We start from the raw sequence: 26,855 nt of genomic DNA, 5'->3' as shown, positions 1-26,855 counted from the left end.
TGCTGGGCTCTCTAACTAACTTGGATGTCTTTGAGTCCTCAGTGGTGCCCCCTGCCTGCCTCCCCTCTGCCCTATGCCAAGGTGTGCTGGCAAATATTTAACAAACAACCAGCTCTCTGGAAAAGACAATTTGTGATATAAATACTCCCATGTTGAATAATTTCAAGCTACCAGTATGTCAAATGGCTTGCAAAATTTCTGAAAATGTAAACAATTGGTTCTCACAGAGCTGGTACAAGCTGGCTCCAGCACACTCTCAGCCCACCCCAGATCCCCTCATAGGAAGAAGGCACAAGTTTAAAGACTGGGTAGGGATGGTATGAATTTAATATTTTTTAGTATTACAATATATTCTTATAAAAAAGGTGCAAGTGAAAAAGGACACTGTAGATCATGTCCATTAGCCTCATTTGTCATCTGAGGCAGCTGGTGAGAACAGCCTTGGCGTGAAGGCATCCCTGGTAGAGGTCGGGGGAGATAGTCACAGTTCCCCAGTTGGTGGAAATGGGATGGGAGTAGGGAGAGGCTGGACCAGACCCTTCCCCATTCACCTGGAGAATTTTCTCCTCCCACTGCCCTAAACACTTTATTTCCATCACAGGGGAGAAATGCTGCTGAGAAGGTTGTGTTTGTTAGGTTGATGACGAATTTTACATTGGCCACAAAATTAGCTAGAGAAACTTATCTAAAGGTGGCAGGAGCAGTGGGGAGGGCATGAAAAAAGCAAGACCAAGAAACATTAAGAGGCTAAAACATTTAACATATTAAGGACCAGCTCAGCCACCCCGACTGGGCACCAGCCCCTTCTTACTCAGTTGAATATGAGTCCATGGTCCAAGGCACTGTTGGAGATCTGGCTACAGTGGCATCTAGCACCAGAGCCACTGGCCAGATCTAGAAAATAAATAGAAAAATATCTTTTAGAGTGAGAAGGCTGGGCTCTGGAACAACGTATTTGTGTCCTCTGTCAACAGTTGAACCAAATTCTGCTTTTCTGAAGATCAAATGTGTCTTGAACAGCTTCCATAGTCCTTTTGTTTCCAGGTGCGTATCCAGTCTTCCATGGTGGGTGGGAATGCCAGACACGCTTGTGCAGCCCTCCCCTGTTCCCTGCCCCTGAGGGGGTTAGGTTGACATCAGCCTGGTCAGTTTGGGAGAGGACCTTTAGAGGCCTCACCCACAACCTCCCATCTTCCCCAACACTTGTCTTGCAGTGGGAGCTCTTGGGGCTGCAGATGCATATAGCCAAACTCTCTGCAGCTGTTCTGCCTGGAAGCCTTCATCTTGCCCTCACCTGGGTTCCAGGATGGCCTCTCCACACCTGTGTCAGCCAGGCTTGCACTTGCTCAGATCCCTCCCACCAGAACACACACACACCGCCCGCCCCCTCAAACCAACGCACATGCTGGGCTCACCGACCCTGTGTTTCTTCCCCCCGCAGCTACTACGGTCTCAGCCCCAGGAGTTGGATGCAAGTGAAAGGCAGAAGATAGGCAGCTGAGAGTAGGCCCAGCTCACCGGTCTCCACTGGCAATAACCCTGAGCCAGGGATTAGGTTGGAAAGTGAGAAACACAGGGAAGGGCAGAAGGGCCAAGAGCTGGTTGATGGTAGAGGTTAGGCAGGGCCAGTCTCAAAGAAGGTGAAAGGCCAACTTGGAACGTGGTATTGAATAAGAGCCTTGATGGAGTTTTAGAAAAATTTTGTCTAGATACAGCCATCCCATCCACCAAGGCCAGCATGAGATGGACAAAATGGAAGGTGACAGTGGATGGGAGGACCAGAAGGAACCCCTTGCAAGTTGGGCTGAAGAACCAAATTGGGTACCAGAAATGGGGTGGCCACCCTCTCAGCCTTCCTCCTTGGCACCTTCAGGTGATGTGCTCCCCAGAGGATGTCAGCCTTCCTCCTCCATCCCCATCTCCCCAGTTTCCCTTGCCTGCTCTGCTGTTTGCACCATCCGAATGCCTGAGAGGAGGGGCCACCCTTAGAGACAGCATGTTAATGTAGAGGGCAGCTCTGGCCCTCAGACCTCTCAGGAACCAACTCCCCAACGCCAGTGGACACATGGTTCCAAGTGGCCACCTGCAGGCTGGACAGAGGCCGCTGTGGCTTCTGCCTTGAAGCTAGTGTTAGAGAAGGGGTGGGAGGGCCTGAGCAATTTATATGAAGTAGAGAACTATGGGATGGAGCTAAGCATTCAAGTGCTGCCCTCTGCTGAGGGGCTATAGGGAACTCCAAGGCAACATTTGAGGTCACTGTCTGGCTTCACAACAATGGCCAGGTGTCCAGGAGATGGGGACATGGGAGATGCCCAAAAGGCATGAGGTGTGGTGATGCATGAGGTCTGTCTTGAGCCCCTCGCCAGATTCATCAAGCACCTGGTAGTGAGCCATAGCTGTGGAAACCAAGGTGAGTCTTCTAGGACTGTGGATTAGTAGACAGGATGGAGGTGAGGGTAGAGAAGGAAGGGAAAGATACTTAAGACATGCAGGGAGAGGCCAGAGGACTTGTGACTCTGTCCTGATGGCTTTGGTCCCTGCATCATCCTTCCAACATTGACTGTTCTCTGGAACCTACCAGAGCTGATCTAACTAGAATATATAATGCCTCCTCTGTTCCCATTCAGGAGGAAAGTTTGCCCCCAGGTCAATGTTCTGTTGAGCCTCCCCTTGAGAGAAGGGAGTCTGGATTCCCTCACCAGATTCCCTCTCAGGGGCTCCCTCCATCATTGCTCCCCGTGCTACACAGGAACTCTGGACAAGGCTGTGGACCTCTCCAGTCCAGATCTGGAACTGTTCTGTGCCAGCACATGGGTGCCCATGGTAGGGGATGGGGAGCAGGGCCCCTTCAGCCTGGGGTTACCTGGCCTGAGGCCGTCCAAGGCAGCCTCAGAATAATCCCTGGGGCCAGGGCACAGAAGAAATCGTGTGAAGGGGAGATAAGAGGAGCCCCTTAAGGTAAGCGTGGGGAGACACCTGGTCCAGCCACACACAGCCCCCCATCCCAGGACCCAGCCCAAGGCTCTAAACCAAGCACCAAATGGTTTAAATATCACCACCTCCTCCACTCAGCCCCATTCTCACCAGTCCCTGTCTCCCGGCCTCCTGTGTGGCTCGTTCCCCAAGTCAATAATTTAGCCGGTTTATTGCCCGCTCCCGGGTAACTTCCAGGGCCTGGCTCCCTGATCGCTTGCGGCTGCGCTTGAGCTTGCATAAGTCCTTGTCGAAGACCTCCCCAGAGCGCAGGGCCGACACCAGGTCATCGAACTCGCCTCCCTCCTCCAGCGAGCTGCCCGCAGCCAGGACCTTCCGCTGCCGCTGCCACCGCTCACGTTCCCTCTGCTCCTTCAGCTGCGGGCGGGGGGCCAGAGATAGGAACCCTCTCAGGGAGAGGCGCTGAGGCCAGGGCAGCCCCCCCACAGCCCTGGGCTAACTCCTAGGCCGTGGTCATGCTGCCTGCCTGTATCTGTTGGCCCCACTTTCCTCCTGCCTAGGACATACAGGCCCCCCGCTTCACACCACTCTCTTCCCTCAGGCTGGGAAGAAGTTTCTCTCTCCTGGGGCTGACATCCAACCCCTATGGTGTTCCTCAGTTCCTCAGTCTCTGCCCTCCTCCCACACACCCCAGTTTGGGGGTGTTCTCCCCAAGTAGCACCCATCTCCCCTCAGTCCCAGGCCTGGCACTGCCCCTCACCATGGCTTCCATGCGCGCCCGCCGCTCCTCCTCCTCCTTCCTCCTCCTCATGGCCTCTAGATCCTGCCGGGCCTCTGAGAAGGCCTGCAAGAAGGTATCAAAGATGCCAAAGAATTCGTCTGGCTGCATCTTGCTGTCATGCTCCCCGAAGTGCATCAAGGCCTTGGCGAACTGTCAAGGGAGAGAACAGGAGTGGTGGAGAGTGCCCTGGAGCATGCTGGGCTCAGCCCCTGAGGTTAGCTGGGTTCTAGCCAGAGCAGAGCCCAGCGCAAGGCTGGGGACTGTTGGCACAGGGGGCAGGGCTGGAAGAGGTGAGAAGCCCCCCATCATCATCAGGATCAGAGACAAGGCTAAGGAGAGGCAGGTAAAGAGTTGGGCTCACTCAGTCCACCTTAGAGCCACCCCTGGGCCTGTAAGGGGTAGGCATGAGGTCAGGGGTATAGACCTTGGGAAGCCCTTCCTGAGGTCAGGAAGAGGCTGGCAGAACTCAGAACTTCAAAGATCCTCTAGTTACGTTAATAACCCCTCTGTGCCTCAGCTTCCTCCACTGTCAAATGGGAATAATAGAGTCTACATCATAGTGGTGTTGGGGGGTTAGATGAGTTGGTGGCTATAAAACAGTGGCTATATTTATATAGGCCAGGCACTGTTCTGAGTTACTGAGAGCTACCATTGTTAATTCAACTCACTCAGTATCCTCTAAGAAAGATCTCACTACTCAAAGTGTGCTTCATGGACTAGCAGCAGATTCACCTCCTGTTAGAAATGCAGAATCTCAGACCCCAGGCCTCCTAAATGAGAATCCATGTTTTAATAAGACCCCCATACATGAGGTCTATGGACACGTTAGTGTGAGAAGCAGATAGAGGCATGGTAATCATGTCCACTGCTGAGCTGTGGTGTCAGATTCTAACCCAGTTCTATCACTTACAGCTGGGCAATCTTGGGCAAGTTACTTAGCATCTCTGATTTTAGCGTTCATATCTGTCAAGTGGGAAATAACCTTTCAACAAACCCATAAGGTAGGTGGTGACAACATTAAAACACTTAACATGGTGCCTGATATCTGATAAATGGACCATGATTTTTGCGATATGTGGTTATCATTGCTTGTCTTGTTAAGAGCGAAGAAATGGTTTTCTCTCAAAGCTCTGTAACTCTGGGTTTGTCCCTCCTGGGCTGTCTGTGGTAGGAACGGGTGAAGGAACTTGTTTAGATAAGGCTGGGTTGGCAAGCAGTGGGGGTTGGGGCACCCTTACCTTGTCCCTGGCCTCATTTAGCTGGTCCTCCAGCTCGGAGAAGCTGAAGCTGGACACCGTGATGAAGTCGCTCATGACAGGGACAAACTTGTCACTGGGCTCCCGTACCTGGCGCCTCTGATACTCCAGCTCCTGAGGAGGGAGGGTGAAGTGCTGCTTAGACTGGTGCCAAGATGAGAGTCAGGGGTGCAGGGGTCACCACATCTCCCCTCGTCACTCACAGGACATTGAGCCCTTTGGAAGAGGGAACACCCTGCGTCTCAAAGTTCTAAGGATGGCAAAGACTATGAGCTAACATTAGCAGCCAGCCCACCCTGCCATCTTTCTTTCTCTAGAGCACTGAGACCCAACATGTGACCTGGGGCCAGCAGCATCACCTAGGAAATTATGAGAAATACAGACTCTCAGACCCACAGGATCAGAAGCTGCATTTTAACAAGACTCATCTTTACAAGACTCCAGGTGACTCATGCACAAATTAAAGAGACATTTTTCTAAAGCTCCCAGCTGATTCAGAAGCTGCTGGTCCATGTACCACACTTTGAGTAGCACTTAACAGGACTATAAAATTGTAAATTTGGAAATCATCTTCCCCCACCATAGTGGCAACAAAACGTTCTTTGTCATCCTTAATCTGTCTCTAAAGTCCATTCTCCCCTTACCCACTGCCTCTCTCCTCAGTGAAGAGGGGAAGGGTCCCTTGTTCCTAGGTGTGGGGGACAAGACTTAGAGACATCCCCATGCTGGGCCAGTCTGGCTCACTTCCCCACTCCTCTACTGGTGTTTTCTGGAAGGCTAGGGCCAGAGATAGTATCAGCCGAGAAGCCATCAGAACAGGAATGGTGGGAACAAAAGACCTGGGTCCTCCACTGGCCCAGGAAACAGGCAGAGAGACATAAGGAAGAACCTTCTGGGGACATCGGTCCCACTGCCACATTGCGTGCTTCCTGCCCCTAGCTGGCAGTCAAGGGATGAGGATTCTTTTTCCCATGCACTTGAATCCAGTGTAGGCATGGGTCAGATGTATGGTTCATTCCACTCCACTGCCAAATAGATACCAAGTTGGACAGTAACATGGGTATAGTCTTAGGTAACCCTTTTTAAAAGGCTCAAACTTAAGCCCCAGTAATCCAGTTATCCTTTGGGAGGGCTGACCCTGTGCTAGAGGCTGTACCCATTGTGCCCGTTGTTTTTTGCCCCTGTGTAGGAGCTTAGGGTGCAGTGACGAACAGTGTTTGCTGACAGCAGCCCTCACCCAGGTAGGCATTGACAAGGTACTCACCACCTCCACCGCTCTCAGGCCCCTCCTGAGGTTGCCCACCTCCTTCTCCAGCTCTGCTAGGCTGTAAGGAGACACAGAGGGAAGGGAATGAGGACCATCAACTCCCGCCTTGAGGTGCTAAGGCTGGTTCAGGGAGAGGGCAGAGCCAAGCACAGTGGCCTGGGAGTCGGTGAGCCTGGGTTCCAGCCCTGGTGTGGCCATTGATGTTGGCCCTGACAAAGCACCTCCCCTTCATGCCTCTGTCTGTGCATCCATAAATTAACAAGGTGAAACCTACATTCTATAGATCTTTCCAGGTCAGAAATGTCATGCTGCAATATCAGAAGATTTCCAACCTGTGGCCTCTGGCTTAGACCTATTTATTTCTATTACTACCAGGTAATGCTTATAAGCTCTTTATGTGATCCTGCAAGCAATAGCATTCGATACCAGTGAGCCATTTACCACTATGTTTCTAGTTTTCCTGGAGATGACATCTATCAGCCTAGATGTTCGTGTCTGATATCTTGCCTAGCAGATGCTGTTGGGGCCCCACCCACATTTCCTTGGACCATCCATTGTAGGGCATGGCCCCAACTCTTCCAACTGTATGCACACTCTTTTTGAGGCCAAGCTCTTTCTACCTGTACCTGTGGCCAGAGAGTTATTCCCTGCCCCTGCAGAGCCCCTCAGCCAATTACTGCGAGATGCTCTCTGATTGCCCCAGCAACCTTGCCCTTTGGGTGGGAAAACTGAAGTATTCCACATTGTTTCCCAGAATTCCTCATGGGGTTAAGCACCAATTGCCTGTGATTGGTAACTGGCTTAATAATGTTTGTTACTGGCATTCTTTCTATCTCTGGCTCACTTCCCCATTCTTCTACTGGTATTTTCTGGAAGCATCTCTGAAATAAGGATTTAAGAGCAAATTGTCTTTGTTTGGTTTTTCCCAGAAGCAGACCCTGAGACATGGCCCATTCCTACTCAGCCTGAGGCAGGATAGGTAGTCAAGGAAGTGAGCACTTCTCAGAACACAGCAGCTGTGGTGGTGCCCATACAGTCAACACAATAAACCTCAGCATTCGCATTGTAATTGAGCTCATTCAAGCAAAGCTATCTGCAGTAGCGACTTTCCCCTCTGGAAAGCATGCGCATTTTGATTTTACCTATCCTCAGACTGGCCCTTTGCTCATATAATAGTAAAAAAACACACCCCTAGGTGGAGATTTAAGGTGCTAATGAGACATGTGATGTATGAAAAAGCACACACAGCTACTACACATGTGCACCCAGAGGACCACTCAGAGCCTGCTTCCTAATACCTCTTCCCACCTCTTTATGAATAATCGTGTAAGTCTCCCATACTGGGAGTCTTCCTAGTGCCAGTCTTGGCTGTCTCATCCTTACAAGCAGCCCACCCTGAATCCTCTCTCTCTCTCAGGGTGTACTGTCTATTCTGCACCTAACTCACAAGATATCTTCTTTTGCAATACATTGTTCTATGCTAAACCCCCTTTGCTGTGTGTCTGTTTAAATTCTTTTGAACTCAGAAGACAAGAACCAAGGTCTCACACCAGCCATCATCAAGCCCAGAGTAGACCCCAAAAGAGGAAAGTAAGACAAGAATGAGGGTCATCATGGGAAGAAGGAAGTCTTGGAGAGAACCCTCACTTGACTTTGGCGGCTTCTGGAAGATGTTGCAGCTCTGAAGGCATGTTCAGAATATCAGGAAAATGCTTCTCCAGGATCATGATCAGGTAATGGAGCAGAGAGATGTTTCTGTGGATGAAAGTCAGGTCAGTGGTAAGTGACAGAGGAAACTGGGCACGAGGGTCAGAGGGTCAGAAGATGGAGTGCTAAGAGAAAGGGGTGATGAGTCTTAGGATGTTCCCGTCCTAATAGAGGGAGGATGTGAGAGGCCAGGGTAGGGTGAGATAGAGGCCAAGGAAGTGGCCGGGAAGGGAGGTCCTCACCTGTCGATGCTGGACTTGGTGTCAGCGATCTTGTTGAGGCTGGCCACCCGGAACCCGTAGGCGCCCCCACGCTGCCCTTTGTTCATGAAGTTGCCTATGGCTAGGATGACCTCTAGCATCTGTCTAAGACGCTTGCTGCGGACCAGCTCCCGGGAGGCCAACAGGATGGCTGGGAGAGGAGGCACAGGTCAGAGGCCTGCATGGGCTAGGCAGAGCAGCAGTTCTCATTGCACCCCAGGAAGATGCCACCGCAAAGTTCAGAAAAGGGGCTGTCAAATGTCTTCAACTCTCAGTGAGGCAGAGATTATACCTACTCCTCAGCAGACCCATTGATTTCACATTCACCCACCTCCAGGGGAAGCAGACACATTCACCAAGGCCAATTCACCAGATACCCCATTTGTAGGACGTGCCAGCTCTTCCCAAGAAGACAATTTCAGAAGATCTTTTCTTACATGTATTTAAAGATTATTAAGAAGGCCGGTTGCGGTGGCTCACACCTGTAATCCCAGCACTTTGGGAGGCCGAGGCGGGGAGATCACTTGAGTCAGGAGTTCGAGACCAGCCTGGCCAACGTGGTGAAACCCCGTCTCTACTAAAAATACAAAAAATTAGTCAGGTGTGGTGGTGCATGCCTATAATCCCAGCTGCTTGGGAAGCCAAAGCAAAAGAGTCCCTTGAACCCAGGAGGCTGAGGCTGCAGTGAGCCAAGATTGCCTCACTGCACTCCAGCCTGGGCAAGAGCATGAGACTCTGTATCAAAAAGAAAAAAGAAAAAAGAAAAAAAGATTATGCAGATATTCTTTCCATGAATATACTCATGAATATGACACTTTTACTTTTCTAAACCTAGCACTTAACTTCAGCATTTTACCTATTATGGGATTGCTTCTGCCTGTGTTGAAATGCTATATTCTATTGATTTTTTGGAAAGAAAAAAAATCAATTAAATAACATATTCTCAATTATAATATTCTATTATTTTTGTTCTATAAAATAATGGCATGCTTTTCAGTTGATAGTGTCTAAGATTTGATGAAATAAGCTACTTGACATCCTGTTGAATGTCATTTTTAAGATTTTTCCAACCTTTGGGCATCTTAACCATTTTCCCCCAATGCTCTAAATGTTATCTTTGCCAGAAATACAAACTAAGCTAACAGTAACCAAAACTTCAATAATTCATTCTGCTGTGTATTCTCTGGCCCTTCCTCAGCTATGATGTCTTTATGGTGGGTGTGCAGAAGGGGGACACAAATCCTAAACTGAGATTTTGTCTACTAGTTACGGAATATGATTTTTGAATATTCAGTGTGGCAACAAAAAGACCAGATTATCCTGTGATCTGTGGCTTATGCCAAACTGAACATTCTTTAGGATGCTGCTAGGAAGATAAAATGAAAACGACTTTGCTAAAAGTTTGTAGAAAGCTTCGAACACAGTTAGAAATAAGTAACTGTTAAAAAGAAGATATACCAGCACTTTGGGAGACTGAGGCAGGCGGATCACCTGAGGTCAGGCGTTCGAGACCAACCTGGGCGACACGGTGAAACCCCGTCTCTACTAAAAATACAAAAATTAGCCAGGCGTGGTGGTGCACACCTGTAATCCCAGTTACTTGGGAAGCTGAGACAGGAGAATTGCTTGAACCCGGGAGACAGAGGTTGCAGTGAGCCGAGATCACACCACTGCACTCCAGCCTGGGCGACAGAGTGAGGCTCCGTCTCAAATAAATAAATAAATAAATAAATAAAGTTGTAAAAATGAATAGTAAGGTTTGTCAGTAGCTTTTAAGTTGAACATGTACATACTCTGTTACCTAAAAGCCACATTATTCTTGGTGGGTATTTGGGTTGTTTCTAGGTTTTTTAAATTCCAAATAGAATGGGTAAATTATGGTATATTCATATAATGGAATAAAATGCAGAACTGAAAATGAATACCCCACTGCTACATGTAACAGCAGGGACAACCCACAACCATAATGTTAAGCAAAAGTCACCAGCCTAAAATTATTCATACTCTATCATTCCTTTCATATAAAGTTCAAAACAGGCCAGGCATGGTAGCTCATGCCTACAATCCCAGCACTTTGGGAGGCCAAGGTGGGCAGATCACTTGGGCCCAGGAGTTTGAGACCAGCCTAGGCAACATGGTGAAACCCTGTCTCTACAAAAATACAAAAATTAGCCAGGCTGGCGGCATGTGCCTGTAGTGCCAGCTACTTGGGGGGCTGAGATGGGAGGATACCTTGAGCCCAGGAGGCAGAGGTTGCAGTGAGCCAAGATCACACCACTGCACTCCAGCCTGGGTGACAGGGCAGGACCCTGGGTGACAGGGCAGGACCCTGTCTCAAAAAGAAAATAGGTAAAAATTTAAAAAATAAAGTTCAAAACTGATAAAACTAAACTAGCAGTCAAGATGGGTTTGACCTTTAGAGAGGAGGGAGGGGGGTAAAGTTTGGGAGGGGGACATGAAGAAGGCTCTGGGGGGTTGGAAGCTGTATTTCTTGACCTGGGTGTTGATTACACATGTGGTTCCCTTTTTTAATTCTTCAGGTAGGACTCTTATGATTTGTGTACTTTCCTATATGCATGTTATGTTTCAAAAAAAGTTTATTTAAAAAGAATACTTGGGAAAGTTTCTGGCAATTTATATTGGTTGGGATGTTTTTTCTAAGGTTTATATGCTATTTGGAAAATCTGCAAAGGAATCCTCCTAAAAATGCTAAAATGTTGGCAAAACAGAAAATGACAAGAGTTCAAAGGAAATCAGTGTAAATGGGAAAACGCCCAGATGCAGTTCTGACATTTTAGATATACTCGCAAGAATAATATATTCATGAATATATTCATAAGAATATTACATTTGCAACCATATTCATCTTGACTATATTCGGTGAATGTATTTATAATAAGAATCGGTAAATGTGGTATATTCAGCAATAAATATATTCATAAGAAGAATATATTCAAGAATTATAAGTTCATGAATATATTCATAGAAGAACTGGTAAATTTGTCAAATTTGGTGAACTAGCTTTTGGCAAATGGACTCAGAGCCCCTGCTGGGGATAGGAGGGCAGGTGTCAACAGCTCATCACACCTAGCTGGGATAGGCTAAATCTTAGCTCTTCCAGGAATACTTCCTGGGAGAACTGGAAGGAAGAATAAGAATCCCATCTTTGCACAATCCTCTTTTCTCCACTTACAGTCACACACACTGATCTGATTCTATAATACACAACTTTAGTCATATCTTTCCTATCTAGCTCTTAGAGGAAACAGACTTATGTCTGGTCTACACAAGGACAGCAGCCATTGCTATACAGAGCAATTATTATAGAGCAGAGCTATAGAAGAGTAGCTTTCCCCAGCAGATCTTGCTATCCCAAACACATCTTAACTCGGCTTAGCTTGATATCAAATGGAGACTCTTTCCTGAGTATCCACTGACTAATTCTTTTTTTTTTTTCTTTTTTGAGATGGAGTCGTGCTCTGTTGCCCAGGCTGGAGTGCAGTGGCTCCATGTCGGCTCACTGCAAGCTCCGCCTCCTGGGTTCATGCCATTCTCCTGCCTCAGCCTCCTGAATAGCTGGGACTACAGGTGCCTACCTCCATGCCCGGCTAATTTTTTTGTATTTTTTAGTAGACACGAGGTTTCACCGTGTTAGCCAGAGTGGTCTCAATCTCCTGACCTTGTGATCCGCCCGCCTTGGCCTCCCAAAATGCTGGGATTATAGGCATCAGCCACCGCACCCAGCCTCCACTGACTAATTCTTAGGCTCCTGGGAGCAGGAAACTGTCTGAGATTAAACCTTTCTGGTGGCTAAGCTACTCTGGTTCCAAATCTCCAAATGGCAATTGCTCACATTTGTTCCACTGACCCAAGACATACAAATAGTTGTGCACACATGTCTTGGGCTGAACCCCTTACTTGTGCTGCATGCTCCAAAGGCAGTCTGCAGCAGGATGAAAGAAAGTTGTGAAGAAGATAAGGATTCACCCATCACCAGGGCAGGAGATATGGCCAGACCTTAGAAATAGAGAGTCACTGCTGCTCTCTTTCCCTCTTGATTGATTATCTTGATACCTGCTTACCACCTGCAGGTCCCTTGCTGTGTGTGTGTGTAGTGTGAGGGGGAACAAGATCTGATTACAGAAAATGTCTGCCTTAGCTCTGCATGCTCCACCCTATCCATAGACTATCCCTGAAGCATCTCAATGGATTTCAGGAAGGGTTGCTCTCTGGACTGGGCATCTCAGGGAGTACTGACTGGCCCTGGTGTCCAGCAGGGGGTGCCCATGCTCTGTTCTGCCCCCAGCCTGGTAACCTCAACATCCTGGAAACAGGCTTTCTTGCTCCACTCTGCTGACCCTGTCCTCCCCACAAATGAGCCTCCCAGCCTCTCCTGCTTATTGCCTCCTGGGTCCACATGTCTCTGCCCACCATCCTGACCTCCTGCCTCTCCCGACAACTCCACGCCCCTCCCTGCTCTGCCATCAGCACAGGCAGCCCCTGGGGAGTACTAGGGGACAAGAGGGAAGGGACTGATTTTGAAGATCAGCATCTGCATTCCTACCCTGGTTCCACCACTCACCAGTGTCACAGCCTCGGGACATTAACATAGCCCTACTTTAGAAAGGAGAGAATGGAGGCACATGGAAATTAATAATAGCACCCACCCGTGCGATTGCTGTGATGACCAAATGAGGACCAACCAAGCAGAGTGCTTCACACAGTGCTTGGCACATGTTTCTCATTGAACTACAAATTTCTCATCTGGAAATGGCCTGTATTGGAAGTGTTCCTGACTCAGAAAATCAGATGCTTTTAGAAATCAGCTTGTGCAATTTCCTACTTTCTGAATGGCTCACACTTAAACTAACGTGCCCAGAAGTCTTCTATGAGCCTAGTACCTCTTAAGTAGAGTAAAGACTGATGAGCTCAGTCCCAGCCAGGCACTGTTGTAGGTGTGGCTATTATTATCTTTTCTACCTTTCCATCCCATGCTGGGGCAGATGTCAACAGACGCCCCACCTTGGAGAGCTTGCATGCTGAGGCATAAGGAACATGTCACAAGTGCATATTTTTATAATAATCATCATTTTACATTTTGTCTTTGACTTTTTGTTTTTGTTTTTGGATTGAGAATAAGAAAGGGGTTTCCCTCTGTCCCTATTCACTGGCTCCCACCCACCCTGCCTTTCTCAGATGCCTCTCCACTCTAAGCCTCCTGCAACCCTCAGCCCTACCTTCCACTTTGGGCTTTGCCTCAGCCAGCCGCTCCTGGAATTTCTTCTTGAAGAAGAGGGCTTGCAGTCGCTGCTGGTAGTGGTCGATCCTGTAGACAAGGTGAACCATATCTTGAGGTATCCCATCCCTATCCCGGCCAGCCCCAGCTCCCGGAGCCAGCTCCAGTCTCCTCTCAAGCCTGCCCACCTCCATCCCCTTCCTCTTGGCAGAGCCCCACCTGCCCCACCTGCCAGAACCCCACCTGCTTGAATCCCCGCCATGCCCATGGCCCCAACCTGCTCATTTCATAGAGGAAGCGGTCAGCACGGGCCATCCGCTCAATTTCATGCTTGTGCTCCTCCAGGAGGTCAATGTCACTCTTCTCCGGGACGAACTTGAGGAGCTGCAAAGAGCAGGCGCAAGTCACACAAGCAACTGGTGAGCAGCAGACATGGGGTACAGGGTGTGAGAAGCTGTACTGACTTGGGTCAAGATGGGGAGGGTGCCTTGAAAGAGGGAGGCACCCTCGTGTGGACAGATTTGTTTCATCTGCCTGAAGGGGATGACAGGGCACACAGCTCTGAAATTCTTTTTTCTTTTTTAAAATTGAGATGTAACTGATATACAGTATTTCTTTCTTTCTTTTTTTTTTTTTAATAGGGTCTCACTCTGTCAATCAGGCTAGAATGCAGTGGTATGATCATAGCTCACTGCAGCCGTGACCTCCTGGGCTGAAGCAATACTCCCACCTCAGGTCCTGAGTAGCTGGGAATATAGGCATGTAGCACATACTGGGTTAATTTTTTTTATTTTTTTATTTTGTAAGACAGGACCTCACTATGTAGCCCTGGCTGGTCTTTACCTCCCGAGCTCAAGCAGTCCTCTCACTTCAGCCTCCAAAAGTGCTGAGATTATAGGTAGGAGCCACCACGTCTGGCCTAAAGTACACTATTCTTCAATGTACAGCTCAATGATTTTTCTTTCCTTTTAAACAAACTTGAGGTATAGTCTACATAAAATAAAATGCACCCACTTTAAATGTGCAGTTCAGTGATTTTTGTCAAATCTCCATCCATTGAATCATCATTCAGATTAAGATAGAGAACATTTCCGTCCCCCAGGAAAGTTATTTTTCATCACTTCAGTAAGCCATTCAAGTGAATATAGGCTCTCAACTGAATTCTAGGACCTTAGCCAGATTTGCCTGTCCTTGAACTCGTGCTGTATGCTCTCTTTTATGTCTGACTTCTCCCCAGCATAATGTCTAAGGTTCATCCATGTCATGGTAGTTTATTTATTGCTGAGTAGGATTCTACTGTATGAATATACCACAGTCTACTTATTCACTTTCCTATTGATGGACAGTTGGGTTGTTCACAGTTCGGGGAATTTATAAATAAAGTTGCTATAAATAGAGTTGGCCCGTGAGTAACACAGGGTTGAACTGTGCAGGACCACTTGTATGTGGATTTTCTTCCGCCTCTGCCATCCCTGAGACAGCAAGACCAACCATTCCTCTTCCTCCTCCTCAGCGTGAAGACAATGAGGATGAAGACCTTTATGATGATCCACCTCCACCCAATGAACACTATCTTTTAATGATTTTCTTTTTTTCTTTTTTTTTGATGGAGTCTCACTCTGTTGCCCAGGCTGGAGTGCAATGGCACCATCTCACCTCACTGCAACCTCCGCCTCCTGGGTTCAAGTGATTCCCCTGCCTCAGCCTCCCAAATAGCTAGGACTACAGGCATGCACCATCACACCTGGCTAATTTTTGTATTTTTTAGTAAAGATGGGGTCTCACCATACTGGCCAGGCTGGTCTTGAACTCCTGACCTCAAGTAATTTGTCCACCTCAGCCTCCCAAAGTGCTGGGATTACAGGCATGAGCCACCATGCCCGGACTTCCTTCTAATAATTTTCTTAATAACGTTTTCTTTTCTTTAGCTTACTATGTTATAAAAATACAGCATATAATACATGTAACATAAAAATATGTGTTAATTGGTTGTTTATCTTATCAGTAAGGCTTCTGGTCAACAGTAGGCAATTAGTGGCTAAGTTGTTGGGAAGTCAAAAGTTATATGTGGATTTTTGACTGCATGGAGGGTCAATGCCTCCAGCCCCCACATTATTAAGGGTCAACTTTATTCTTGTGTATTTATTTTAGTCAGTATTTGTACTCATTTCCCTGGAGTTATACCTAAGAGTGGGATTACTAGGCAATAGGGCGGGTATATGTTTAGCTGTAGAGTGTACTTCCAAGTAGTTTTCCAAAATAATTGTGCCAAATGAGAATTCCAATTGCTTCACATCCTCGTCAGCACATGGCATTGTCAGTCTTTTTAACTTTAGCTACTCTAGTGGGTGTGTGGTGCCCCCTTATTGTGGTTGACTGTATTTCTCTGATAACTAATCATATTGAACACCTTTTCATATTCTTATTGTCTATTTGGAAATCCTCTTTCATGAAGCACCCCTTCAAGTCTTTTGCTCATTTTTAAGTTGATTTCATCATTTTCTCATTGATTTGTAGAGTTCTTTGTTCTGAATATGATCTTTGTTATATGTATGTATAGCAAATATCTTCTTCTAAGGTTTGTCTTCTTTTCACTCAGTAACCATGCCCTTGATGAACAGAAGTTCTTAACTGTAATGAAGTCCAATTGATGATGTTTCTTTGTGTGTTTTCTAGGTTTCCCAAAGGATCCAAAAAACTGAGAGGGAAGAGATTTGGGGAAGATATCACTTTTCCTCATCTGACTTTGCCTTGGAGTCAGATGGGAGAACGACTCCTGGAGGACACTTAGCCTTTTCCAGCTTTCCCCAAGAAAGGCTGGCCCAGGGAGGCTTCTATAAACCTTCTCCCTAACTCTTCCAGCCTGATTTCTCCTTGACCCAAGAATCGCAGCCTCTCTGGGGGCTGTTGGGAAGGGGTGTGGCTGCCCGCTGGGTTCAGTTCCCCTTCCTTCCCACGAGGGTCCTCACCTGCTCCAGCATGTCCTTAGCAAGGTCCTCCTGCTCATCCATCTTCAAGATGGCCTGCCGGATCTCCTCGTTAGAAAGCTTCAACCTAAGGCAAAACCCCACCTCAATCCAGGACAGCCCTCAAACCTTCTTCTCCAAAAAGTACCACCTCCGCCTTCCCTCATTCCCTAACAGGACTTGGGAATATATTTAATAGTATTCTCCCCTCACCTCCTCTACAAAGCCTTCTTAGACTAGACTAGTATGATTCAGTCCATAAACTTGATAATGAGCATTTTAGTGTCAAAATAGAGACGTGAGGGTCTCTGTTCTCTTGATAATCCATCAGAGCTGATAGGGGCATTTGGGAGTAAAAGAGATGTCTTCAATGTAGACCAAAGGGACAGGGCAAAGGGTTCCTGATCCTTCTCCTCCTCCTCATGCTTAAAAAATGCACAGCATCTCCACGGGAGGACAGGATTATCGGCAAGCCACTAAGAGGGCAATTTCCTGCTGCCTTCATTCTCAGAACACAGAATCGCTCTCAGTTTTCTGACAGCGCCTCAGCTCCCACACAGCTGTCCCAGTCAGTCTTGCTGTCTGGGAGAGGGAGAAGCCACATACCCCCATAGCCCTTCCCTATCCCCTCCACATGCACCCCCATTAGGAACCCTGGGGATTCAGAACTCTTTCCACCATCAAGTGGGGGAAACTGAGGCCTGGGGGCTTGTGAGAAGAAAGTGAGGAGGATGTCTCAGAGGCGGCTGGGGCAGCACTAAGAATAGTATGGGAGGTGGTGCCCTCTGACCCTGCTCAGGCAGGAGGCCCCCCATACAGAAGCTGTGCTGTTAGCGCAGATACTGCCCTGTTTGTTCTGCAGCCGTGGGAAATGCTTAGGGGCTGAGATCATGCTGCTCCATGGCCTGAGCCAAGCGAGGCCCTCCGTGGGCTTAGAGCAACTCAGCTGCCAGACGCTGACCAGGCTGGGCAAGGGCCTGGTGACTGGGCAGTTTCCTGCCTGCAGAGCCCCAAACTGCTGCTCAAGGCATGTTTCCGAGAGACAGTTCCAGATCAATGCCTGTCCCTCCCAGGGGACAGCAGAGAGGGAGAGGCCTGAGACTGCCACCACTCCGTTCCTCCACCCTCTTTGTCCCCCAGGCATCCAACTCAACCACCTTCTTTTGCACATACTTGGAAAGAAGGATGATGCAGTTTTGGGCCCTCCGGCCATCAATGACCGACAGCTCTTTGACCTTGCGGGAAGCCAGGTAGATGTCCTCAGTGGAGCCCAGCTCTTTCTGCAACCAACAAGTCAAGTGGACAGTTGAGGTGTGTGTTCCCTAATCCTCCTCTTACCCGCCCCGCAAGAGCCACCTCCTACCAATCCAGGAATGCTCCTGGTGTGAGGGGAAGGGGGAAGAAAAAGACAGGAGAGAGAGGAGGGTGGCTAATAGCTAACTTTAAGAGAAGGTATCTGGGACTTTTCCATAGGCTCCAATGGGTTGGGGAAGGACACCGAGGAGCCCCCCTTCCTATTTTTTTATTTTTTTAGAGATTTTTTTTAGAAATTATCCACTCTGGGCAATGAGGGAAGGGGCTGTGCCAGTGGGTCAGGGTATGACTGATCTCTGTGGCTTTGGGCAATGTGACATAACCTACCATGACTCCGACAGAATCAACTCCCATTCCCACTGCCCAACCCAGAGGCCCTCCTCAGGCTTATGCTGAGAACCTGGTTGCAAACCCCCCTAGGGAACAGTTGCTGACTCCTAGGGACTTCAGGCACAGCCCAAGATGCCCAGGGTAGAGAGCATCCACAAGTTCAGAGGTATGGAAACTGAAGCAGAACTCTCTCCTCTGAGTCCCAGCAGGCAGATTCTGGAGAAATCATTGATCCCGCCCCACTCCTTCTCTTGGGCCCCTGGCGAGGTAGACAGGAGGCTGTCTACTGTGCTGTTCTTCCTCTGGGAGGTCCCTCTTGCACAACTTCAGGGGCCGCCTTACATGGTTATCTTTGTGAATTGTGTCGTGCCTACCCTGTGTGTCCTTACAGGAAAGGCTCTCCTTTGGCCTGGTGGGTAAGACAGTAGACCTAGAAGCCTTCTCCTCATTCCAGGAGACATTGACCTCCACTGCTGCCAGGGGTCTATTTGATTACCTCCCTCTGCTACATTTCTTCTTTCTCTTTGGGGGCCCTCTCCCATACCACCCTGTATGAATGCGGAATAAGGTAGAAAGTGGAATGGACAAGTCCTCTCTGTCAGGCCCAGTACAGAGCAGCAGCCCGGGACAGCAGTTAAAAGTTGGAGTGGTCAGAGCCCCGAGAGTAACTCACCTGCTGAGAAGGATTAGTTATCAGCTCCTAGGCAGCAGCCACAGCCAACAGAGAATTAAACATGCACAACATTAGCCAAGACATTTGGGGACCCAGAAATAGCATGACAGACACGGGGATCCCTCAGCATCTACACTGTCCGCTTCGTCCCAGTGAGACCCATGGTTGTAGACAGGCACCCATAAGTGGCACTAGACAGGAGCTGCTTCTAGCAGACATGCACTCACGGAGAAGCCAAACGAAGCGGAGATCAGGCAGCTCCTCCCATCTGCCTAGTGCGACCACCACTCCCCAGTTAGGGCAGACCAAACCCCTGAGTTCTCCCACCCCAGGCTTTGCTGCCTGTTCTTCCTTTTCCTCTGCTGAAAACCTGCGGAGAGGGTGGAGGATATTCCTCCATCCTGGGATGAGTTCACCTTTCTAAATAGAGGAGGAGTCACAAATGAACTCGATCTGGAAGCTCCAGAAAGTTGTGTTTACTGAGGCAGAGAAAAGCAAGTGTCCTTGAAGTTGCTCACTGCCCCTCATCTGTCCTTTGATGTGCAAGGGGAACTGAAGAGGCACAGCCGGCACCTCTGTTCTCCCTGACGCCGATGGAGTGGAAGCTGCCAACTCAAAACTCGCATGGGGCACAGAGAAGACCATGACTCCCAGGACCTCCCCTGCCCCACAACCAACTGACAGAAGAGGCAACAAGGTTAATACGGCCTCCAGGATCTCTCCAGTCCTGCTGCTGGGATTTCAGTCCCAGAGACTAGACGGCCCACTGAGTGAGGGGAGGCAGGTGATTAGACTGCGTGGGCTCAGAGAGGTGAGGGGGACAGGACAGGGGGTCTTTCAGTCTTAACTCTTCTCAACTCACCAAGCTGGGAGGCCCCAGACCCAGTTTGTACAAAATCCATAACCTTCTTTCCTGACTGGCCCCATCCCAGCCTCACCTCAGGGCCCTGGAGCCTGGGTAGGCTGGGCCAGAGCCCTGTCCTTCAGAAAGACTCTCAAATGAGGAGGTGGCCTGCGATCACCAAGCCTGGTACGCTTGCCACACACTCCTCTGTCCTCAACCCCACTCGTGGAGAATTGGCTTCCAAGAGCCAGTGCTCATAAGAGTTCCTTTCAGCTCCAGCAGCCTTAGCTGCCAGCCTGACATGGGCATGGGGTTAAAAATGCCTCCTGGAATTAGGAGTAGAGAATCTGATGCTGTGGGCACCCACATTTAAATTAAATAAGCAATCATCTGGCCAGAGCCCTAGGAGCGGCTGCATGTGTCCTCAGTCATCCACAGATCAGGGCTGGGCAGAAAGTGAGCTAGGGCACCCTCTCCAGCTCAGTGGGGAGCCAGGCCACAACAGCCAGCCATTGCCAGGACCCACTCATTGGCACCCAGGGAAACCCTCAAGACTGAGGTCCCAGGCTAAGTAAAGAAAACAAGGAAGATGGTAGCCCAGCCCCAAGAGGGAGAAGTCCCTCTGGGGCGGGCCAGAGATAAAGCAATTCCCTGAGGCTTCTAAGCTGGTCATTCCCCAGATGGACTTAGAGGGAAAGCCCCTAGCTGCTAGTTACCAGGCAGATTCCTGGGCCCCAATTCATCTCCTGAATCACATTCCAGGATGAGGTCTGAGAAGCAACCCTTTTGGCAGTCCCCACAGGTACTCGGCACAGTTTCAGATTCCCACCATAGGAACACCCTGCGCTCTGCCACCAACTCACCCCCTACTTTCTCTGTGACTGGAAGACCAGACTGCTGGCAGCCACCTGCACATAGAGCCTTGAGAGAAATATCCAAGGCCTCCCCGGGCCTTCCCAGGCCCAGCCCCAGCCTCAGCCTCAGTCTCAGCCCCCTGAGTGACATGGAGCAGCACCTTCTGCCTTCCTTGCAAGGCAACATCCCCTGCTCGGTCTCATAGAGGTGTTGACAAACAAAATGTGGTGGAAAAGTGGTTTGAGAAGTTATTATGCCTTCTAAGCCTAGTCCCTAAATCCTGGGCCAAAGACAGCAAGGGTCCACAGTGGTCAGGCCTTGCGACTCTACCTCCGATGCTCCAGGATGGAAGAGAGAAATGGACAAAACACCATTTCAATACTTGGTGTATAAATATGAACCATAATACAAGCATATTTCCCCCTATGGTCTGTGCACCTCTACTTCATACCTACATCCTCAGCAAGAATAAAATCATCACCTCATAAAGAATAAAATCATTCAGTATACATGTGAGGAAGGAAGGAAAGAAGGAAGGGAAGGAGAAGATGGAGGAAGGGAAGGAAGGAAAGGAAAGGAAAGGAAGGCAGGCAGGCAGAAAGAAAAGGAGAAGCTGAGGTTTGGATTCAAGGGTATGGTCCAAGAGGCCAGAGGGTATAGGGTCTTACCTGGTGCCTCTGGTAGGCTGAAAACATTTTTTCAAAATCCTCTAGGTCCAGGATCCGAAATACCTGCATGTCATCAATCTCATTCCATACGGTGCCAGGGACACGCTCCTAAAATTCAGGGTAGGGAGAAGATCCCATGGTTGGCCCAACTCCATCATGAAGATGCCCCATGCCTCCCTAACCCCACTTATCTCCCAACTGCACATACTAAGATGACCAGGATTTCAGACCTTCAGAAGGTAGTCGGTTGCTCCCCTCAACCTCCAATTCTCTTGAATACTCTGCTCCAGGGTAGAGGCCAGAGACAACCCCCTTCTCCTCCCTTGTGCATGGAGCCACATGTAAGCATGTTCTAGAAATCATGCGGGGTGCTGGGGGGATGAGTAGGCAGTAGGAAAGGGAGTGCACTTCACTTTTTCCAAAAGCAAAGTCAGAAGCTGCACTCAGGGTACTTCACACAGGCCCACTCCCCCTAAAGGGCAGGTTGCCCGGAGTCACTCCTGTCCTTGGCAGCCATCATTGGAAGATTAAAGCCATACATATTTTGGATCCTCAAAGCTGCAGCACGGACTGTATTTATGTATCTCAGATGGTTGTTTTCTTTCCCAAGGGTCTTCCTCCCACTTTCCCAGATTCTCAGACAGTGGACAAATACCAAAGTTTGGGACCTGGCATCTGTAGTGACACTGCTGAGACCAGCAAGACTCTGCCACAATTTCCCTTTGGTCAGAGCCAGGGAAGGTGTTACCATCCTTTACAACTGGGATATGTCCAGGGTTTTACATTCCAAGGTCTCTCCATTTAGGCCTTGCCCCATCTCTGTGTAGGACCCTTGCACTAGGGTCTGGATCCTGGCTGTTAGTCAAACCAAAAAAAAAAAAAAAGCCCTGGCAGTCTCGTAGCACCCTGCTGATGGTCCAGAGCACAGCCAGCCAAGCTCCTGACAGGGTGTTCCAACCCTCCCCTCTCAGGAATCCCCACCTCATCTAGAGCTTTGCTGTCCTTCAGTGTAGAATCTCTCTGCCTTCCTCTACCTAGAGCACAGCTGGGGAACCTTGTTTAATGCCTCCTCTTCCTCCCTACAACCCCCCTCAGAAAGACTTGGAGAGAGAAACATACCTTTCACTCACTGTTATTTTCTTAAACTCTGGAAAGGGGAGGCTAGGCCAGAGTCAGGGGGTGGGGACATTCCTGTGGCCTTCTGAAGGCCAGGGACCCTCTTGTGGAATGCCGGCTGGGAAGCTTGGAGCAGCAAGGGATACAGGCAGCTGGCCAACCCCAACACAGATGCATTCTTTTCATGGCAGAAACAACCACTGTGTATGAGTGTGTGTATGTGTGTGTGTGTGTGCGCGCGTGCGTGCTCACAGAAGCACACGTGGGATAGGGGAAGGGACTAGGAGAGGCGTCGGGCTTCTGGAAAGGGGTGTGGGAGGCAGAGAGATGAGAAGGGAATGGAATCAGGGAAGGCAGGGACGGAGCTGGCTGAAGCAGTGTGCAGCCAGAGTCTGATCTGCAGGGAGGCCTCCCTCTGCAGCTAGGACCAACGTGGAGGTAGGGGAGAGAGAAGCCTGCAGAGGTAAAGCTTCCCATCCTTCTCTATTCTTGGTGAGGCTGGGGTGAGAAGAAACGGGCTGCAGCGAGAGAGCTGGCTGCTTCACACTGGAAGAATTTCCCATGAGACAGCTGACTAAGCTCGGGCTCTTTCTCTCTCTCTCACTTCTTCCCAAACATTGCCCAGCCCACCCCCAGCTTCCAGCATCTGCCAGAGGACTTGAGGCTCTTCGAGGAGGTATAACTGAGGTCTGGAGCCAGAGAGCGGTAAGTCTGTTCCTAATATTCTCTACATGTTGACACTCACCGCGTCGCCCTGATGTGCCCACCTTGCATAATTCTCTAATTTAATTTTCCCACCACTCTGGCCAAGAGCCCATCATCTCTAGTCTAGACTCCTGGGACTTCTGCCCGCTGGAGATATCCTTCACATGCCAGGGAAAGCTTTCTCAAAAGCATGTTTCATTATGTTTCCCCCGTGGTGCACTGCCTTTGGGGTCAGGCGGGCCTAGCTGGCTGACGCTCCCAGCCCTGCCATCCTGTGGGACTGTGGGAAGATGGAGGGATGAGATTTTTCTCCCACGTCACATAAAAGGAAACTGAGTCTCCATGATTTTTTTTACCTCACCGAGTTGACGTGAGAAGTGAGATAACATACTTCAAACATACATGGTAGGGCCACTAATAATAATCTATTTATTATATGAAGACTTTCTATGTTCCAAGTACTTTGTATGTAGGAAATCAACTAATCCTCACAGCAATCTCTTTTTTTTTCGAGACGGAGTCTTGCTTTGTTGCCCAGGTTGGAGTGCAGCGTGTAGCGGTGCAATCTTGGTTCATTACAACCTCCGCCCCCCAGGTTTAATTCTCCTGCCTCAGCCTCCAGAGTAGCTGGGATTACAGGCGTGCGCCACCGCACCCGGCTAATTTTTGTATTTTTAGTAAAGATGGGGTTTCACCATGTTGGCCAGGCTGGTCTCAAACTCCTGACCTTGTGATCTGCCCACCTTGGCCTCCCCAAGTGCTGGGATTACAGGCGTGAGCCACCGCACCCGGCTACAATCTCTTGAAATGGACATTATTATTGCCCCACTTACAGATCAGGAACCTGAAGTCCAAATGATTCCATAACCTGCCCGTCACACAATTAAAAGCTTGGCATTGGGGTGATAAGTTCTCAAATGTTATTCAAAGACCGTTCACCTTGCTCTACTTCTCCAAATATCCCCCACTGTCTATTCCAACAAACCCACACTCTCCAGTCTAGAAACGAAACTCTGGCCTGCTCTGGGCCCCTGGGCAATCTGTATAGACCTTACTATTACTGGACCCAGAGAAACTCCTGAGCACACAGCTTCATATGATGAAAATGTTGCACAAATATTGCTTGCTTTGGCTGTCTTCCTTCATTATTGATGTGCATAACTTTTTATTACATCTTTAAAATCTTACATTATAAATTGTGACAATAGGAGACAGAATGTTATTTCTCTTTTTACCACAATACAAAATGTTATTTTCTGACCATGAACAATGAACCTTTCTGCACGTTCTGCAGAGCGCTTGGCCTACTCATGTGCAGTTTGTCTTTCTGGCTCACCTCATGGCCACAGAGCACCCACAGGGCACAACTGTGCAGTGCACCTGTCACCAACCTCAACAATCTTGCTTTGAATGCTGCTAACAGGTGGCTCTAAAGCTTAAGTAACTCAGATTGGAGATGTTATCAGAGGCCCAGGAAACTACAAATGGGCTGTGTTCCATGCTTTATCTTTCCACCTAGATTATAAAGCCAGAGGCAGAGGGAATTTTTGAGATCATCTCACACATGAGCAAACTGACTTACAGACAAGTTGAGTGATTTACAGAGGTTGTACCGCTAAAGCTACACCTGGTTTGGTTAGAACCTCACCCTTAACTCATCTCAGGCTCTCTAGGGGTTTCTTTGAACACGCTTCCTAATTTGGCAGATCCTAAGCTCTGAGAGGACAATGTCATTTTATTACTATCCGTCATAGCCCCCAGCACAAAGCTTTACAAAAGCAGACTTCAGATTGACAGGCTAGCTGGTCTACCATTAGGAGAAGACCCCTAGCAGATAGCTGACCACCTACTTAGCAATCTCGCATCTCTTCCCACTTGACTCTGCATTTGAGCTCACTGAAGCTCAAACACAATGGTACAGTTATGAGTTCCCCAAGAGCTAGTCCAACAGGCCCATGGGATAAAGGTCAGTGTGGAATCCATTCATCCCAGCTTCAAATCCCAGTGAGCCAACCTAACTGAAACCAGTTACCATGCAGGTCTTTACTTCAAGGACAAAGCTCCTAGTCCTCCTAATAGGACTTGCCATTGTGCAGAACCAGAGGCAGGCCTTGGTCCAGGCTGGAACTGGCCTTCGATTGCTAGAGGTCTAATGCAACCAAGGGCGTCTCTACTCTATGCTCATGGGAGTCACATAGAGGAATCAACCCCTACCTGTGGTTCTGGGATTGGTGATTATTAGTGGATAATACTCATGAGGATCTCTCACTGCTGGTCCAGACATGAGGCCAGTGTGTGCAGCTTCCCCCAGGAAGATGCCAAAATAGCTATGTCTTGCCATCAAACTCTTTAGTCCTTTGTATACATTGCCCTGATCTTTACCAAAACCTAGATGCTGGCCCAAGCTCTTTGCTTATTTTTCCATCCTTTCCTTCAACTGGACCCTGTCCTTGAATTCTACTCAGTGTTTGTCTTGGCTGTGACTCCATTAACCCTGGGCAAACACAAATTCCATTTGTAGATGACTTTGTCAATGTCAGCATTGCCCAATGTCAAGCATCTCTCCCAGGGTAGGTGTTCTGACCGTGAGCTGCCTGGCACAGCAAACCCACTTTGTACATCCACATGACTGCCCTTACCCCCCACCAAAGAAACGACCCAGAGTGGAGATCTGTAAACAAGGGGCGGGCGGTCCCTGAGGCTGACTGCCCTGCTGTAGAGGAATGGGCCCGCCAGCCCCTTTCCAGATGCTCACCTCATTCAGCTTCACCCAGTTGAAGGACTTCAGTGGGTGAGAAGGCTGGGGGACACGCTTTTTCCTGAGTGGGACGTCACTGCTGGGGTAGGGGTCCTGAGGGAGGGGCAGGCCCATGCCGAGGCAAGGTGGGGCACCTGGGGGAGTCGGGGGTCCCCCGGGAGGAAGGGGTGGTGGTGGGGGAGGGGGACAACAGGCGAAGGGCAGAGGAGGAGGGGGTGGAGGCAGGTCATTGGTTGTCATTGAGGAAGACAAGGTGAGTGGGCCCCCAGGGGGTGGTGGGGAAGATACAGGGCCTGTCTGTGAGGAAACAGAAAAATTGCAAGGACAAAGCCATCAGCACTGATGCCATTCAGGTCTCCCACCATGATTCCTCTCCTTCTAGTTTCTTTCTATACTAGACCCCAAATCCTACCCTTATCTTCTACACACGTTTGGCCCCATTTTCTCTCTCTGCATCCAAACATCTAACACACGCAAACACACACACACCACCACCACAGACACACACAAGTCACGCACACGGACACTGGACAATCAGAGTCATAGCCATCACAATGCAACAGCAGGACTGATCTATGCAGTTGTGTAGGTTACTGACTGCACAAGATCTCCAGCTGAGAGAGGGAAGTGGATCCAATTCCAGCTGCACTCTGCTGTCCAAGGTGTGCTTCCTGGGACAGTGTCACCCAGAGGAAGGGACATTATTTTTCTAACACAAAGATGCCACCTGTACAGCCTCAAGGGTCTCTTCTATCCTGGCCCAAGGTCTCCATCTCTCTTCTCCCTCATGCCGGGGTCCTTGGCCTCTCAGACACCTGCTCTGCCCACCCTGTCCTGAAGCCCAGGGTCTTGGCTCAACTATGTAAAGGGGGAGATGCTTGCGTACTGAGAGTTCACTGAGCTGGGCTACCAGCTCTGCCACTTGTCCCCGAGCCTGGCGCAGCTCCTGGGACTCCCGGGCCAGCTTGTCCTTCATTTTGTTCAGCGTCCGCATCATCTCTTCCTTCTCCAATGTCTTTGTCTCGCATTCCCGCTCCTTCCTCTCCAGACGGCTCACAAGCTCCATGTGTTCTGGAATGGGGGTGGGACGGCAGAGGAAACAGGAGAGAATGTGAGTAATGTGGCTCCCTGCCTGGAAGGACATGGAGTTATGGGCTGGGCAGGGGAAGGGCACGTGGAGTGGAC

The 26,855-nt window shown here is 49.2% G+C and overlaps 1 protein-coding gene and 1 long non-coding RNA gene across 9 annotated transcripts in view; one reads left to right on the top strand and one right to left on the bottom strand.

Annotated features, from left to right (window-relative positions):
• Positions 1-309: 309 nt before the first annotated feature.
• Positions 310-26,855, bottom strand: part of DAAM2 (dishevelled associated activator of morphogenesis 2) — a 114,656-nt gene continuing 88,110 nt past the window's right edge. For 5 of the 7 annotated variants that reach the window (XM_019029453.3, XM_019029454.3, XM_063707582.1 and 2 more), the window contains exons 13-26: positions 26,557-26,741; positions 25,668-25,967; positions 21,092-21,199; positions 18,725-18,751; positions 17,581-17,687; positions 16,411-16,495; positions 13,719-13,825; positions 13,443-13,531; positions 8,188-8,356; positions 7,886-7,993; positions 6,236-6,296; positions 4,954-5,085; positions 3,695-3,865; positions 310-3,351 (exon numbers count right to left, since the gene is read on the bottom strand). In XM_019029453.3, coding sequence (XP_018884998.1) covers positions 3,127-3,351; positions 3,695-3,865; positions 4,954-5,085; positions 6,236-6,296; positions 7,886-7,993; positions 8,188-8,356; positions 13,443-13,531; positions 13,719-13,825; positions 16,411-16,495; positions 17,581-17,687; positions 18,725-18,751; positions 21,092-21,199; positions 25,668-25,967; positions 26,557-26,741 — 1,874 coding nt within the window. In that variant the 3' untranslated portion in view covers positions 310-3,126. The remainder of the gene's footprint in view (positions 3,352-3,694; positions 3,866-4,953; positions 5,086-6,235; positions 6,297-7,885; positions 7,994-8,187; positions 8,357-13,442; positions 13,532-13,718; positions 13,826-16,410; positions 16,496-17,580; positions 17,688-18,724; positions 18,752-21,091; positions 21,200-25,667; positions 25,968-26,556; positions 26,742-26,855) is intronic. The other 2 variants (XM_055392079.2, XM_063707583.1) reach the window with 1 other exon arrangement.
• LOC109027314 (uncharacterized) lies at positions 5,080-16,300 on the top strand. Of its 2 annotated transcripts, XR_010134255.1 has the most exons (5): positions 5,080-5,415; positions 7,768-7,971; positions 13,402-13,542; positions 13,787-13,860; positions 16,118-16,300. It is a non-coding gene; the product is annotated as an uncharacterized lncRNA (long non-coding RNA). The 2 variants fall into 2 exon arrangements; XR_008681206.2 differs by lacking the exons at positions 13,402-13,542; positions 13,787-13,860; positions 16,118-16,300 and adding an exon at positions 6,161-6,212 and having other exon boundaries at positions 7,765-7,892.

The sequence above is a fragment of the Gorilla gorilla genome, chromosome 5 (assembly GCF_029281585.2).
Source record: "Gorilla gorilla gorilla isolate KB3781 chromosome 5, NHGRI_mGorGor1-v2.1_pri, whole genome shotgun sequence".
Classification (NCBI taxonomy): Eukaryota; Metazoa; Chordata; class Mammalia; order Primates; family Hominidae; genus Gorilla; species Gorilla gorilla.
The sequence above is the reverse complement of the archived record's forward strand: the minus strand, read 5'-3'. Positions and strand labels throughout refer to the sequence as shown.